This window comes from Peromyscus californicus, unplaced genomic scaffold, assembly GCF_007827085.1.
Source record: "Peromyscus californicus insignis strain IS unplaced genomic scaffold, ASM782708v3 Scaffold_16__1_contigs__length_79575227, whole genome shotgun sequence".
Lineage (NCBI taxonomy): Eukaryota > Metazoa > Chordata > Mammalia > Rodentia > Cricetidae > Peromyscus > Peromyscus californicus.
Window position 1 is genome coordinate 57410314 of NW_026294458.1, and position 18325 is coordinate 57428638.

Here is an 18325-nt window from a genome sequence, read left to right on the forward strand (position 1 = left end):
TGAGAATTTCAAAAACTTTATTCTGACCATATTCATCCTCACACCCCAACTCCTCCCATATCCACCATATCCACCCATATTTCCCTAACACCCAACTTTGTGAGTTTTCTAATTTTTTCTCCCCATTGAGTACATTATGTTGCCCAACTGTTCTTGGGAGTGGAAGCTGTCCTGAAGTGTGGTAAACATACTAGGAGTCACATCATTGTAGAAAACTAAAACAAACAAAAAAGACCAGAGTCATGTTTTGAAGAATAACAATCTGCCATTCAATTGTCAATCTTGCGTATGATGATAATTTGGTTGAATCAATACTACGTTCTAACTTGCCTGCAAATACCAAATCAAATCAAATAATAATAATAATAACATGAAACAGCATTTTGTTTTTCAAGAACATATTTAAATATTGTAAGTTTCTTAATTACCCGATTAATATATACAGCTAAATTTGCTTACCAACTTCAATTGTCAATTTCATTGCCTACTGAGGAATGGCAATGAAGTTAAATAATTGTATATAGTGTACATTCATTGGAACTGTCATACCTCAGGTAGGATACATGCAGGGATATGCTAATCCAAAACAAAAAGGGCTCATGGTGAACTGGAGAGATTTAGTTCAATGATTAAGAGTCTGCTCTTGTAGAATACATGAATTTGAATTCCAGCGGACATGTCAGGTGATTCAACAATGCCTGCAATTCTAGCTCCAGGGGGATCAAATACCTTTGGTCTTTGTGAGCACCAGCATTTACAAGTGTGTGAGTGCACAGGGGCGTGTGCGCGCACGTACACACACACGCACACACACACACACACACACACACACACACACACACACATACACACACACACATATACACACACACTTTTTTAAACTAGCTTTAAAAATAACTGGCCAAACTTACTACTGAGTAACTCAGTAGGCCTTATTTTAGCAATAAAGAAATTAACAGCGAAAAGAAGTGGGAGAGTGACATTCAGATATATCGATAGAAAGCTGAAATTATGAAATATAAATGAATATTTGATGCAAGGAGTGGTTGGAGGAGAAAGGTTGAAGAAAGTATCTGGAGAAGAGAAGCATGAAGAGGAGGAGAAGAGCATCAAAAGCATGGAGATGTGAGTGTAGAAATCATGGCTAACCAGGGCTTGAAACTAAATGGAGCTAACCTGGGGTGATTCTAAAATTATTTGGGAATGTTGACTCCATTGTCTTTCTGTTCTTCTCCCCGCTGATTGATATTTCCAGGCTTCTTGTACTTAACTAACTGTTGTACTTAGGAGTAAGTAAATTTATTCCTCAATTTACAGGTTTAGAAACCAAGATATAATCATCTTTAAGATTAATTATAACCATGGTTTTGGTTATTCTGAAATAACATATGCATGTAAATAATGGTTCATTTATTTAAAATGTGAACAACTTACTACAGAATGAACTTTGGGAGCTAGTATCCAAAAATGCAATGGTCCTGAGAGGCCATCTTTCCATTCTTTCCTTCAAACCTTTTTTCCATAGCTGAGCTTGATTACCTAAGATTTGAGAAATAGACACCGGAATTGAATTCCATCAAGTAGCACACAGACTCTTCAAATCACTAAATATCTAAAAATCTCTAAATATCACTAAATATCAAGGTACACCATCAAACATAGATTAAAAGGCACCCTGAAAACATGTAAGGTACTTTACATTAATTTTCAAAGTAATTCTTATAGTCAAGATTCACAAAAATCACTCCACTCTCTGAAAGTCTTATTAGTGCTTGACATAATCTGTATTACTGAGATCCATTTGTATCAGTTTTTATACCATATTATAAATTCAGATGTCAATGCATAACTCTTTTTAGTAAATTCACCAGAATAAGTGAATTACACAAAATTTGAATATGCAGTTTATCTCCATGAATGAAGCCCCAAAACTTTTCTACCTATACAACATTGTATTATGCCACAATATCATAAACATATAAATAATACAAATATATATAAATCCTATGTATTGAGTATATTTTAATATAGGTGCATATAGTAACATATTAAATATATTCAAGTTCCTCTTTATTGCTACCTCAAACCTTTTTAATTTTAATATAGTAGACAGAATACTTCATTTAAATTTTTGAATTTTTAGCTCTAGCTAAATCTTATGCTCTTAAGCAATCTTATAGTTGACATGAATCATAGATGAAAAAACAATTCCACCAGAAAAGCAATCCTATCTAGAGATATAAGATAAATAAATTCCCAGATTACTTCTTGTGGACAGCAGAAATCTATGGAAAGTGGATTTGACAAATCCTGGATGGATTATGCTTTATATAGCGATGCTCCATTTACAGTCAGTACTGCTGAGTCAAGCTTAGTGTAGTGGGTTCATTTTGGTCCTCTTAATCATCTCCCATTTTTAGAGACCCTTTCACTTTGCAAATATTTTTGGAAAACCCTTCTATGGTACTAACCAGATATTGATATATTTATACCATGCTGGTACCTGGCATTTTCTTTGGAAATTACTGAACAGTGTCTGGAACTCTTTCAAGGTCGACTCCTTTTTTCTTTTTACTTGAACACATATTATTTATTCATTTATTCTTTCACATTTTAACCCTTTATATAATATATACATAATGTACTTTTATTATGCCCTCCATGTCCTCGTTGCCTCCTCCAATTAATGCCGTCTTCTTGTGGACTTTTTTTTTTTTAATTTTCCATTGGCAGACTTTTCTTTTCAAAAGCTCCCAATGTAACTGTCCTTGTTAAGTTTTTACTGATATAGAAAGCATGAATCCCATGTAATTGTTGACTTCCTGCTGAGAGCAAATGCGAAGCTAGCTATGATGTATACCTCTTCACTTGTGCCTAAGATTTCCTATTAAAAGCAAAAACAAAAAAACTTCCTCGTGCATAAAGAATGGAGAAGTTTCTGCCTCTATGTATAGGAAGAGGGGTGAGCAAATTACTTAGGAAAAAAATGGCAGGAAATATAGAATCTGAGTCTACCATTATCCCCATTGATAATTTCCCCCAAACCATAACATGTTAATAGATTAATATGAAGCACATTTTAGCCTCCAGCCTAAAATACTACCACAATGGTGTTACTCATCTTCAAAAGAAATTGTAATAACAAGTTCCCTTACCAAGTCTAGGACAGGTGTTTCCATAACGGTTCCTACAGTCCACACATAAACCATTCTCATACTCTTTGTACGACGTACAAGGAAATGAAACAAAATTGCAATTTGTTTCAAAAGCTGCAATAAACAAATGAACTGCTCTCTGATGGTCACATTTTATGTAATTAACTCCTTGAGGGTGAGAAAAACAAGCAAAACAACTGTAAAAACACAGAACCAAGTTCAAGTGAATTAGAGAAAAACTGACCATTTAAGTTATATTAAATTCTATGTTTCTCCTAAATACAAAGCATTGACCACAATACAGTTACATCTCAACCTATTAAAAAATCCCATTAAAACCTTAAATTGGGCATGACTTTTTCATGAAATTAACAAGACATTTTCATAAAGTGATAATAAGCCATAAAGTATAGCTGTTTAAATTTAACAGTCTCTGAAAACACATGGCTACAATGTTTACTATTAGATATCTTTCCCTCTAATTTTGTACCTGTAAAATCTTGATCCAAAGTTAAACATGCCTCTGGAGTCAAGCAGTGTTACCACTCATTCAGCTCACTTACCTTTCCAGTCTTTCGTGTTTTTTCCCTTTAGTTAGAACTTCTCAAGTCACACTACATTTGATCATGTGCTAACCTGCCATGGTGCTGAGTGAACCAGATTCCACACTCAGAGGCCATGCATCACTCCGTATATGAGACAACCAAGTGGTCAGAACTGACAAATTTGTGAATATGTAGTACTAGGTTGACCACGGGTGCTAAATTGTGGGCTCAAACTCAAGCTCTGGGGTACTTTAGCTATGTGTGTTTTTCTAGATGACTTAAAATTCCTCTTCATGCTTAAAATGATGACCTAAAATTGTTGCAAACACACAAAACAGGTCTCATCCATGACCAGATGTTGGATACACTAGTAACATTTGTATATTGAGTGGTATCAATTGAAATTATTTCTTGCCAATAACTCTCCTATGTCATTAGCAAAAATTATGACATCAAAATATTACCCACAGATTAAGAAAGCAAAATGGTGAATTATTTTCTCAGATCATTTTGAATCATGTATAGCTGTAATCAGAACATATTATATGAAAAAATCTATTTTCAATAAAAGAAAACAGAATGAAAATACTTTTAATTTACCTGAAAAAACTGTTGTAGGACAACCTGGCTGTTTTCTTCCTCCATTTGGGTAAAAATCTATATGTCCCAATGGCTCTAGAATGCCTAAACCTAGGGGGAAAGCACCCATAAAATTATAAGGCATAAAAAGTTGTTTGAGCAACCATATATATATAAAAATAGATCTGCTAGCATCCATTAAACTCGCTCCTTAGAAGTTTCCAATCAATGATAAATGCTAAGTTTTATCTTTGTTAGTTTCTTCTGTCTCCAGCTACTCTTCCCTCTGTCTCTCTCCTCCATCCTTCCCTCTCCCTCCTTTGTACCCTTCTCCATCTCCTCTTCTTCCCCTTCTTTTGAGATATAGGTATAAAAAGGTCCCAGACTACCCTGGAACTCACTATGTAACCTAAGCCTGGCCTCAAACACAGGACAATCTTCTTTCTTCAGCCTCTTACATTCTAAGACTACAAGTATGAACCACAATACACAGATGCAAATTTTTTAAATAGCAGTTTTCTGGCACTACATTTTGAAATTAATTCTCATGAAAGTCATGTGTTAATCATTTCACACATTTATTATCCACCTGTTTACTGTGGGCCAATCATGACACTTTGGGGGGACAAAAGGAAAATCTTTGTAGTAGAAGTGATGTGTGGTAAAGAAAACTGTAAGAGAAAGTAAAAGAACTATTTATCAGAGAGCAATAAATGCAATGGAAAGAAGAAAAAACACCCAGCAAGGGTAGACCTTGCATATTTTTTAAAAGTGGAAATTAAAAATGGAAACATATTTAATGTAGTTTGGCTAGAGAATTTCTCATCCAGCAGTTTAGAAGTTTGACAACTGAAATAAATAAGTGAAGGATGGAAAACAGAGAGTCGGTAGGATATCTGGGAGCAGATTGGGGTCCACAAAGCGAGTAGCTAAGACATAATGGGTAATGATCACCACATGAGGAAAAAATATCAGGTCATATGCAGCCTCTCGGGTCACTGTGATGCTTACTCGCACTTTGGCTGATGATGCCTTGGGCTTGTTGATGTTAGATTTACTCAGTGGCAAAACCTACAAAGCTTGCTGCCTTCAAGGGGATAATTTGAGTTAGGGGGGCATGAGGCTATATGGTTATGAATTATGGGCTTCTATAAACCTGTAGATTTCCAGGGCTCTGGAGAAGGTTCAAATTCTGAATTCATTACCAGTATTGCAGTCTATAACCCAGAAGAGCCTGAGACAGGATATAAATCTCAGAAAACTTGGGACTATACTTACATACGAAATCCTGCTGCCAGACAAGATGGAAATACTTTAGCTTTAGGGTACAAGCAATTTTATATTAGTGCATTCTTCAGACAAACATTAGTGTCTGAGTATTGATCAAGATACAGCAACTCAATTTAGGTAGAGCATACAACAGAATCCAGTAATGTGTCATGATATAGCAGAAAGCCATGAAGCTGCTGGGCATGCACGGTGTCAGAAGCAGACAGAAGGGTGTTCAATGTATAAAGATGAAGGCCAACTTAAATTATTTCACTAGAAATCTTTATACTTCAAAGAAACAAGTGTGACTTTACTGTAGCAGTGGAGAATTCCTCTTCCAGCCCCATAACCTACTCACTTGTTTGATTTAAACAAAGAATTCTAGCATTATAAATATGACCCTAGGACAGTGGTTCTCAACCTATGGGTCATGATCCTTTGGGGGTCACATATCAGATATCCTGCATATCAGATATTTGCATTACAATCATAACAGTAGTAAAATTACAGTTATGAAGTAGCAAGGAAAATAATTTTACAGTGTGTGGGGGTGGGAGGGTCCACCACAACATGAACTGTAGTGAAAGGCTCAGAGCATTAGGAAGGTTGAGAACCACTGCCCTATAAGAAAATCAGCTATTGAAGGAATTTCTGACATCTCTGTGTGCCTCAGTCAACATGAACGTTAAAAACCAAGAAGCACCTGTTTGGACAGATCTCCCACATGGCAGTGAATTCGGATAAAAACAGGAGGGCTACACAGCCATGAGGGAGAAACAACAGCTATTTATTATGAACTCACAAATGGTCCTTAAGGCAGGCATGCCACAATCACATGGTAGCAAGTCGGTTTGGAAAGGTTAGATCATTCACTCCTTTGGTTTACAGAATATATGTATAGCAGACACGGCCTCTTAAGTTTTTGAAATTAACTTCTCTTATTATTTTTAGGTTATCATACAAAGTAATGGTGTTTTATGGCTTTCATACATTTTATCTCATAATAATTGTTCTCATTTGTTTCCCTCTCAAACTGACCTCCCTGATGGTCTGCTCCTTCCCAATAGCGCTCTCTCTTCTCCTAGATAGTTAGTTAGCCTTTCTCCTTTCTTCACACATATTTATAACCATCACTATTTTACCCCTTCACCTCTGCTTTAATGTCCCTCTCTCCCCTTCTACAACCCCCTTTGTAGTTTGAGAATGTACACACACACACACACACACACACACACACACACATATATATATATATACATATATATGCATACATATACATATATATTATACATATACATATATACAAAAGCATAACTTTAAGGATTTGTTTTTATTGTTTTTAATGATTCATATGTGAGTTTGTTTGCATGGGGACAAGTGCACCCCACTGCAGGTGTCTGTAGAGGTGAGGAGTATCTGATTACCCCCTGGAGCTGGAATTATGGGGCACTTGTGAAAAACCTGATATCAGTGCTGGGAATCAAAGCCTGATTCTCTGCAAGATCAGTACATGATCTTAACCAGAGAGCCATCTCTGCAGCCCCCACATACATAATTTTAAAACTACATTGGGGGAATAAAAGAAAGAGGATATTTGTCTGTGTTTGGCTTATCTTGCTTAATATAGTGATTTCCCTTTCCACCCATTTGCCTGCAAAATGTCATGATTTCATTTTTCTTTATGGCTATATAAATTTCCATATGTGTTTATCCATTCATGGATAGACTGCTTCTATTTCCTTATTATTATAAGTAGTGCAACCATAAACATGGCTATATAACATACATGCAGAAAATATCATTGAAATGAGTTTGATGAGTTTAACCAAGAGACTCAGTGATGTGTAGAAAGAGTTTAGTCGATGTTCATATCGCCAGCTTTTAATCCAGAAAGACATCAAAGTCAGGCGCTGCCCACCCCTCCTAACTTAATAAACTCACTCATCCAATCAAAAAAAGCCTCAGGACAGTCTCAGTAATTTTTGTAATGAATTGTCCAGCATTTTCTAATCAATGGTACCAACACCCCGTTAGAGAGCATTATAAAGACAAAGTCAATAGAGAAAGTGTCCTCTCCTCATAGAAAAATAGTCCTTATCTGTGGTTTTAATGTTGTGCTAACTCCAGTTGGTATACATCACAAGAGGAAAATGAACAGTAAACTAAATAGCAGCATTGAGCATAGCAAGAAATATTATCAAGTAGGTGACTGCCAATAAAATAAAAACAATTATTTTAAAATGAAATTTCGATGTTTTACAATGACGAGATGACTCTTGAAACCTAAAAAGGAAATAATAAATAAGCACAAGGCAAACAATACCGGAAGTCAATGTAAAAACAAACAAACAACACACACACACAAAACAAAACCTCATTAAACCCTAAACATTTTATCCACAGCTCTTCCTCATCTTACAACCTCTTCCTTGGGATCAGATCTACATTCCACATTTTGCTTTCAAACACAAAACCCATTGAAACTTATTCTTTTACCATCGGAATCAGTATGGATGACATCTACAAACTTTGCGTCTGTGTAATCTAATCTGCTATCTGATGGTTTTCCAGAGAATTGTGGTCCAGCTGGGTCAAGGCCTGAAATGCAAAATAGGAACTGTCAGTCTAATTATGCTTTACTACTTCATTATATTTTACACTTGAGTATTGTCAATTATAAATATAAGTGTCTATAATTTTAGTTTAAACATGTCCAAACATATCTAAAATTATTAAACTTGACAAGTGACAATGCCCTCATTATTTAAATATTTATTGACAAAGGTGGTCCAAACATGGGAGAAATATCTCAACAGAATAGTGTTAAGATATTTTTAGCAATTTTATCGACGGAGCAGATGGAGTAAGCTATGAAACTTTGTATTTAATAGTAACTGAGATTCCCTCCTGATTGAGGAAAAGAGCTAAGGAATACCATCTGGACCTCTCTTGAATTATTCTCCTTACTGACCTCATCCTATATCTGTCTATAGGTCTAAAATACTTTTTAGATACCAATACTATTCAGGTTAATGAATGGAATGAATTTACTATTTTCTTAGCATTCACCTCTCCCAAGAGTTTCCTATACATCCTTAAGGGGAAAATGTTATAAATTCCATGAAATACAGATATTATTCTGTAGAATAAATTCTAAACTGAAGTCCTATGATCATGACTTCCTGGTAGCAAAAGGATTGGAATAAAATTCAGTCCCTTGAGGAAGAGACATCCAGTTTCCCAGACCCATGTAGCAAAAGGAAAAAAAAAACTGACTCCCACAAGTTTTCCCTTAACCCACATTATTTTATAAATTAATGTTATTTTAGCTATTGTTCATTTCACTCTTCTGTTGCCCTTATTTTATTTTAGCCTGCTTGACAGAATACCCCACCTCTCTTTTCCTCTAAATGTTTTGAATGTAAGAAATCTATATTTTCGATCTTTTAGACTTTCGTGGTTCTGTGGCGTCAGAGCAACAGGTAAGTGAACACCTGCGTCAATACGAGTGACGTCACCTCTCCTTCCTTTCTTTTATGAAATTGTATTAAGACAATGCTATCCTTTATAACTAATTGGAATTATAAACATTCTAGTGATATGGATATGGATAATTGCTTAATAAACCTGACATAGAAAAAGGATGGAAATCTGTGTGAGCAGCACGTCGTTGCTGCCTTTAACTACAGTTAAGTTCACCATGTGAATCTGAGTGAACACGAGAATGAGGATGTCTCAGACTTGAATAGCAACTACTTATTGGTCGAGTGCACCAGAGAATTAAAATTAAAATTCAACAGTGCTTGTGAGAATGAACTATGTAGTTAATATTTTTAGCTAATAAATAAATGATTTTTTTAACAGAATGGACCAAACTTTTCCATGTAATCTTTGACATTTAGATAAAGCTACCAAACTCAACACTTGCTTTTCTTGTTCATCATAATCACTAAGGAAGAATTAACAATCTAGGAAAAAGTAATATTTGAATATAGTTTGTAGCTATTCCTTCAGGTTTTAAGTAGAATAAGCTCTAGTGGGTATAATGTGCTAAAATGATAATTTTTTTTTTTCGAGACAGGGTTTCTCTGTGCAGTTTTGGTGCCTGTCCTGGTGTCTTTAGACCAGGCTGGCCTCGAACTCACAGAGATCTGTCTGGCTCTGCCTCCCGAGTGCTGGGATTAAAGGTGTGCACCACCACCACTCAGCATCTAAAATGATAATTTTACAAAAGGAAAAATGAATAGCTTTACCTGTAATTCTTCCAAGTTGACCGTGAAATAGTTTTCCTACAAAACCACTAATATGAGCCCCTAAGCTCACGCCTATGAGATGAAAATTGTCAAGAGATGCTCCATGGTTCTGTAATGGAAAATACAATGGAATAATTTTAATTTGAGTAATCACAAATCATTCCTAATATATTGACATTCTCTGAACTTCGTTATTGATTCTGACTTTGTATATTTCTGGGACATAAGGAAGGGGACCTATAACTTTGAAAAGATAAAGCTTTGCTCAGCTTGCATCACGAAATATCTGATTTTCCTCTATTCATTTCCAGTAACATCATTAAACTTCACCTGTGGATTTAAATTTTAATCATCCATTATGTAGAGTGAGATCTATAAAATAATATTTAGTTATCAAGGCATTTAACAATCAAATAGTAATAATAGGCATGAATGGCTGCTTATTTTGTTTCTGGGTACCTCAACATGTGCTTTGTAAGTTTCATATTTAATATTCTTGTTTGCCTTTTGAGTTATTCATATCCATCCTATTACTTAAAACTCTGCCTGGCACTTATTAAATATTAACTAAGTAACATTCAGTGAATATCCATTTTACTAAGGAAATAGGCTTACAAGTTAAAGTCGTGTACAAAGCTACATATATGTGTTTTAAGTCATGAAGTCTGAATGTTTGTGCTACTGAAAATTAATGTGCTAAAGCTCCTAACCTTTAATGTTATGGTCTGTGTGTAGGGAGTGGGCCATAGAGAAGGTGATGATATTACAAAGTTGGGGCCTTCAAGAATGGAGCTAATGTCCTAATAAAGGACACCTAAAGAAGCTTATTTGGTTCTTCCATAGCGCAAAAGTGCTGTAACAAGATAGCAACTATGAACCAGAACCTGATGCTTAACAGACCCAGAATCCACCAGGCCCTTGCTCTTAGGCCTCTTAGTCTGCACAACTGTGAGATATGAATGTCTTTGTGTACAGAGTAAGTTTACAGTGTTTATCATGGTGGCTCAAACTGACTAAGATACAAGCCTGGATCAGTTTGATTACAAAATATATGCTAGCCTTCTTCTGTTTTCCTTTCCGAGTATATCAATGCCTCTCAGCAGAAGCAGTAAAAGTATAAACGTCACTCTTATTTGGAAAGGCTAAGATGAAGTGTTTTGGACTTAAGGTGGGTTCCAGGAGTGCAGGTTACATAGCACAGAAAAAGAATCTAAGGTCAGTGTGTGAACATCTGTTTGCCTCAGATAGTTAGTTTTGTGAGCTCACTGAGTGTGTGGCTCTTCCAGCAGACTTCCAGGGAGCTGAAAGGAGTTAGTAATGGTCCAGACTACCCAGTGATGTCTGAAGTCTCATAAAATGATGTTGAACTTTCACCATTATTGGAGAGCCAGAGAGGGACTTTCCTAACACAAAGAAATTCTATTCTTCAAATCCCTCCAAGCAGTGTCCCCAAAGCTGAAGGAGTATTTCTCCAAACATAAAGCTATGGCTACTCTTCTCCCAGCTCCTATAAATCCTTTGCAAGCAAAATCCTACGATTTTCCTTAAATTATCTACTTAACTCATGCTTTCCACATTATGAAGTTTTTGTTTATCAGTTAGAGATGATCATAATTCAGGAAAAAGTCAATTATTCAGTTTTACACATGTTCAATTTCCTCTGTGTCAATTATTTCCTCTACTTCTCTTGGGTATAATGTTTTTAAAAACTGTCATTTCAAAAATAATAATGAAAAACCATTTTATTCACAGATAAGTAAATGTCATGTCTTGATTAAGCATATACACATTTGCAAGTGTATAATGTATATTTCTATATAAATTTACAATTCATGCAACAGACAACCGAATTTTATTACTTTGTGTGTATAAACAAGGAAACTTGGCAGAGAGGTGAAGTGATTGCTCAAAGTCACACAGATGAGAGGTGACAGACTCGAGCTTTGATCCCCTCCAGTCTGACTCCTGGTGTGTTTGTGTTAAGCATTTGTGTTCCACTTGTTCAACTTAGCACAGGTTTGGAAGCTCATTGCAACAAAAATTCAGACTTCAAAACCAAGAACACCCAAAGAAATCAAACGCAACCTTTCTTTCTCTGAAAACCTTACTGTCACCACCAGTTCCCAGGACAGATAGGAACTACCCTAAAGATTGGCATAATAAACAAGAATTATGCACCAACTAGATGACCTGAAACCAGCCTTGAATCTGATTGATGCAGCTCAAGGGCAGCAGAGCTGGAGGACACTGAGAACTACATTTAGCCTAATACAAATTAGGCTAAATTGATTGTGAATTGTTCACAAAAGCTTTACAGAAGTATACTTACTTATTAGAAATAAAACTGTTTAGCTCAACATTACCTATATTAGCACAAACCAAAATAATATGGTATCATTTTGCTTATGAACTTAGAATAGTGAAAAATTCCTTCTAGGGCATATACCAGCACTTGAAAGTGTGAGGCAGAAGTACCTTCAGTTCAAGCTTAGCCTTGGTGAGATAGCAAGAACCTGAGAAGAGAAAGAGAAAGAGGAGAGAAAAAAAGGACAGAGAAAGAGGAGAGAAATTGTTCCAATATTGATGAGTGTAGACATACAAAAGTAGGAATGGACCACTTTCCAAATGGTTTTCCTTTTATATTTACCAATTGCCATTTGACTAACAACAAGCACATCAACCTGCTCTTAGAAGAGATGACTAAAACAATGTACTGGAATTACAGTAATGTCCACTCCCCACATAAGATCACTAATGCATCCTGAATTCAGGGTTTGAAAGAGCTTTAAATTTTTAATAGTTTAAAATAAAAGGGTTTTCACATTTAAAAATCATATAAAATTATTTAGAGTCGACAAAGCAAGGCTAAAAAGATCACTATGTCTACGGCAAAGTTCCAACTGCTTATAGAAAAAAAATCTCTTAATTCCATGGTGTCACATAACAAACTGTATACTGTGTAGCATGTATACATTCAATTTTTCAGACTTACCAAAAGACTTTGAATTGACTCACTCAAATACTTAGCAACTAGTCTGGTATTTTTAACAGCTCTATTGTAAATGAATGTTGTAGCACCCTGGTTCCAGTCTACAACAATGAGATTCACATCTTCGTGTTTCAATAACACCTTGGTAAACTTATGAAGCCATGCTGGGATGGAGCCCAGGGGTCTGTATCCATGAATGATGCAGATAGTTTTCTTTGACGGGTTGAAACGGACATTAAGAGAGTTATTAGACTCAAACAGAGGTTCTGCGCAGCTTACACTGTCCCTTGAGTACAACATCAGAATTATCTTTAGTTTGGGGGAAAATAAATCTCTTAAGGAAGTCATTACATTTAATTTTGAGAATTCAAGACATGTTTTCTTATTCTCTGTAAAGAAAAAAAAAGTCAAACTGAGCATTAGGATAAGATTGCAGTTTCATTGGTATAATATTATACAACTGAGCAGGAGAATTCTATTTCATTAGCACTTTAACATGATTTACTGAGCATCTACAGGGCTAAAGCTGTACACGGGTCAAGCAAAAAGACTTCCTGAATTAGAAGCAATAAAAATAACGACAAGTATGAACAAGTATAATAGGTCAAAAATTACAAACATCCTTCTAAAATAAAATAGAATATGTCACACTGAAATTACTGCTGTTACTAATCACATGGGAAGGTCAACAGTAACAGTAGATAAATTGATTGTGAGTTTTTCAAAAAAGCTTTACAGAAGTGTACTTACTTATTAGAAATAAAACTGTTTAGCTCAACATTACCTATATTAATACAAACCAAAATCATATGATATCATTTTGCTTATAAACTTAAAATAGTGAAAAATTCCTTCTAGGGCATATACCAGCACTTGAAAGTGTGAGGCAGAAGTACCTTCAGTTCAAGCTTAGCCTTGGTGAGATAGCAAGAACCTGAGAAGAGAAAGAGAAAGAGGAGAGAAAAAGAGGACAGAGAAAGAGGAAAGAAATTGTTCCAATATTGATGAGCGTAGATACACAAAATACATATATTGAATGCTGAGAGAATGCAATGATAAAATCTATTAATCGACCCATCCTAGAACAAAGGCCAGAAAGTGAACTAACTGAAAATTTACAACAGCAGTGATCTCTGTAATGCAGTGAAATAATGGCTGATTTATATTTAGCTTTTCATAGTTTTCCAGAATTGTGAATTATTGAACAAGCATAAGCATAAAAGATTTTTTTTATGAGAGCATAGGTTTGTACTACTTCTAGAACATTAATTTGGTAATTCTGTTTAGGAAATAAATTTTTCATCACTTGTCAAATACTTTAAAATCATTAGTAAACTTGAATCTCAGTGATTCAAAATTAAAAATTGAGCACAAGAAAACAAAAGAAAAGAACTAACAAAATTATTTTAATATTGCACATAATATACAATGCTTATGGTAATTATAATTTTGAAAGTACAGATGCATTCATGCCACAGTAATTTAGAGGAAAGAAGCCAATTAAGAAGCTATAATATTTGCACAATATTCCCAGATTAACAATGGATATGCAGTTAGAAGAACTTTGATCCTGTATATGTAGCAAGTACCAGAGCAAAAAGAAGAAGTAAGGAGGAGCGTATAGACCCATGGTGGCTATAAACTTGCTATGCTGAACAAACTGTATGAGTCATGCACATCCACCTCATTTATCACCAAGTTTGGACAAGTGTGAAATATAATCAAATAATCCAAACAGCTGCTTGGTTACAAGCCATGATAGACTTTGCCTTTAATGGGAAGATCCCTCTGATGTAAATAAGGAGGAAAGACCTACATCTAAATAGATATCAGAAAAATGAATTATCAATCACCAGGTGTAGCATCAATTACTAATTTTTTTTACAACAGTCTTATTCAGAATATAAGAAAACAATGTCATTTCAAAAGCAAGAGAAAGAAGTTATTGAGACAAATTTTAGAAGTTATAAAAAAAACAGGATCAGGTAAAGAACAGGACAATTAAAACTACAGTTAAAGGAAAACACAACTGCATAATAAATATTCAAATCACAAAATCATATAAAATAGGGAAATCTCCCTCTGCAGAAACACATGAAGGGAGGAGGTGTTAAAATTACGACAAGAATGAAGACAAAGGATGGAGAAAACTTGGGCAAATTAACACATGTCACGGTTCCTTGTGGAGAGTCCTTTGGTGGAGGAAGAGCAGAGGGTTGCTTCATTAACCGAGGACAGAGCTGTACGGCCTGGTTTGCAAGCTCAGCAAACTTACCAACATTTAGAGAAAATTCACTCAATCAGACTCACCAAGATTTTTATAAGCTCTCTTGCTTTTCGATGGTAAATTTAAATACCCTAAAAATATTAAGACAGAAAATTCAGGTTACGAACAGAGTATAATAACTTCTGCTTTTCCTTTTGAAGCAATTAATCAGACAGACAAAAGTGTACAAAGTGAGACTTTAAATGGAAATGCTTGGGGACTAACAACCTTATGCCTTTCCTGAAAGATACTACTCACACATGATTATGTTACATTTATTGATAGTGTGTGTATGTGTGTGTGTGTGTGTGTGTGTGTGTGTGTGTGTGTGTGTGTGTGTGGTGCATGCACATCAATGTATGGTCTTCTCAGTGCATGCATGAGAAGACCACAGCAAGGCAGCAGGTGTCTTCCTTTATCACTCTCAACTTGACTGCCTTGCGACAGGACAGCTCACTAACCCAAAAGCTAGTCATTTAACTTTTAACTAAATTGACAGCCAAGGGAACTCTAAATGTCCACTTGTCTCTGTTACTTAATGTTAGTGTTATAGACACAGGTATGCCGACTTTTTCATGGGTACCGGGGATTCTAACTCAGGTCCTCATGCTTTCAAAGTAAGGGTCATTACCCACTGAACTATCTCCCCAGGCCTGATGTTGTCCTTCTTAAGTAAAAATGTTAGGTTCAATAGAAATTCATTTAAAATACTGAAAGTGATTGTCAAAAACAGATATTGATTTAACTTTGAATGTTGTAAAGCAGAATTTCATAGAAAGTTAACAGCATAAGTCATCCTTGTCCTATGACACATCCAACTTTTACTAATAAGAATGTAGGTGAGAGGGAATATAGAAAATTAGACAAGTCTTCAATTCAAGATATCACAAGATTTCTGTTTTTAACTCCAAAAATAGAAATACCTTAAAATCACTGAGAGGGAGAAAGCAGATAGAGAGACAGACAGACAGACAGACAGAGACAGAGAGAGTGAGAGAAAGAATTTCAGAAGGGAGAGGGAGTTAGCATATAAGGCCCAGTAATGCTGCTCTCAAAATCCCAATGCCAGATACGGCATAGTTCCTTGTTAGTTATTGGCCAAGAGGCCCCAGGGGAGCTCAGTACCCCAGGCTTTTGCCTCTCCTCTTGGTTGTCCACCAGATCTAGTTGATAAGATCCTATTGTTAAAGACATCACAGGCAGTGACTGGAAGATGCAGAGAGGTTCAGCTAGTTCTATGGAAACTTTCTCCCTGCTGGCTCAATTTCATAGAGACAGGTGGTGCTAACCAGCTGCTTCAGAAGACAAGCCATCAACATGGTTTACCCCACTGTGAACCCTCTGAACAACAATACCAATCCACCCGAAAAAACACACTTGGTAGAAGAGTGGCAGGTCTATTGGGGGTGGGGTGGGTAAATGACTGCTCTCTCTGAATGGACTTGAGGCCCATTGTGAAAGAAGAAATTCATGTCTGTAATGTACACCCAGCCAAAAATCCACAGACAAGGAGACCTAGATGAGATAGATGTTACTACTGTTGTTTGGCAAAATTGACAAGCTGCATTATAAACATCGACATTTATACCTATAAGCTAATGCTACTCCCAACCTCAATCAAAAGTACTGCTCATAGTACTTAGAATAAGGGATGGTTGAGTGCTCGGGACTAAATAGGACATTTATATCATCTCCTGATTATTCAGGAAACATTAAGGAAAAGTGGATGGGAAGAAATAAGACCAGGAGACAGGGAGAAGAACTGTGAAATACTGTCTTCTTGGCATGCCATGTCCAACGTAATCATGCTGTCACCACAGATGATTCAGTCTGCCATGAGCCTGTAGTAGACTGAGCCCATCAACAGTCATGTGTGGGTTAGAGGATCCTACCCCTCCCTACTGAATGATGCCTGGATAGAGGCAGACATTTTCTTTGCTTCTATTCCCATCGATGGACTCATCAGGCTTTGTTGGATAGTTACAAACATATGCTTGAAGAAAAAGAGACAAATAAATTGTACTTTATCTAATGAATTGGGATTGTTTCCTAACTTGCATTAACATGAATATTAATATACAGCAATACGTGCACATGAAAAGCATGTATTTAAGAACTATGTATAAATGTGAGAGCATGTGTGGACTACGCATATAAAGAGAAGACAAAATAACATTCTCTTTCAACTTGGCAAAAGAATTGAAGACACTTCACATATAATGGCAAAGTATCCCAAGAAACAATACATCATTAGCCATCCAAAATATGTAAATTAATACAAAAACAATATGCTACTGTGCACACACCAAAATGCTAAATGCTAAAGACTCACAAAGGGGGAATATTATTGAGGATGTGAAGCTTATGAAACATTTTTACACTATGGAAGAAAATGAAAAAAAATGATACAGCAATTCATAAAACAGGTTGATAAATTCTTATAATGAAAATGTGCACCTTATTGGACCATAATAGTTAATATCTAGATGTTAACCATTGACAGCTGAAAATGTATCCTCATAAAAGCATGTACAAGCTCATAATAGCATGCTTTCCATAAAGGCCTACTTTTGAAAGAACTCATATGCCAATAAAGAAACACATGAAGAGTTGAGTTGTTGTAGTCTGTGTAATTTATTACACCCCAAGCAATAAATAAGAGTAAAGTACTACTACATAGACAAGCTTGATCAGTATATATATATATATGTATGTATATATATATATGTATGTATATATATATATATATTGTCAAGAAGATATAAAGGGCTAGAAAAATGAAAATAATCATTTACATAAAATTCTAGAAGAAGGATGTCTAATTCAGAGTATCAGGAAGGAGATCTGTGTCAAGTGGAATCAGAAGCAGGAAGGAAGTGAATTGCAAAGGGCATAGGACATTTGGGGTATAGGAAATATTTTACATGACAATTGATATGATTTTTATGTATCTTATAAAATATGGTACATGTATTTTTCAAAACATGTCAATACGTTCAGTTAAATCTGTACGTTTTGCTGCATTTAAGTTACACTTTCATAAAAAATATTTTTAAAGAATATAGAATAGTAATGGTCCAACAATTTTCCAAGGATGCAAAAAATTAAAGCTTTTATTTATTTGTTTGTTTGTTTAATTTTTATTTGTTTTTAGGCAGAATCTCAGTTATTTCACTAGGATGGTCTTGAACTCCTATTCTCTAGGGTCCCCCAGCCTCAACCTTATAAATTCTGGAATTACAGGTATATACCTCTATGTTAGCTTCAAG

The 18325-nt window shown here is 35.4% G+C and overlaps 1 protein-coding gene across 1 annotated transcript in view; it reads right to left on the reverse strand.

The window, feature by feature from the left end:
* The window catches only part of Lipi (lipase I), a 35444-nt gene that overhangs the window by 12268 nt on the left and 4851 nt on the right, over positions 1-18325 (reverse strand). The window contains exons 2-7 of the mRNA XM_052739713.1: positions 12794-13179; positions 9802-9910; positions 8045-8146; positions 4301-4390; positions 3156-3323; positions 1435-1539 (exon numbers count right to left, since the gene is read on the reverse strand). Of these exons, the coding sequence (XP_052595673.1) occupies positions 1435-1539; positions 3156-3323; positions 4301-4390; positions 8045-8146; positions 9802-9910; positions 12794-13179 (960 nt within the window). The remainder of the gene's footprint in view (positions 1-1434; positions 1540-3155; positions 3324-4300; positions 4391-8044; positions 8147-9801; positions 9911-12793; positions 13180-18325) is intronic.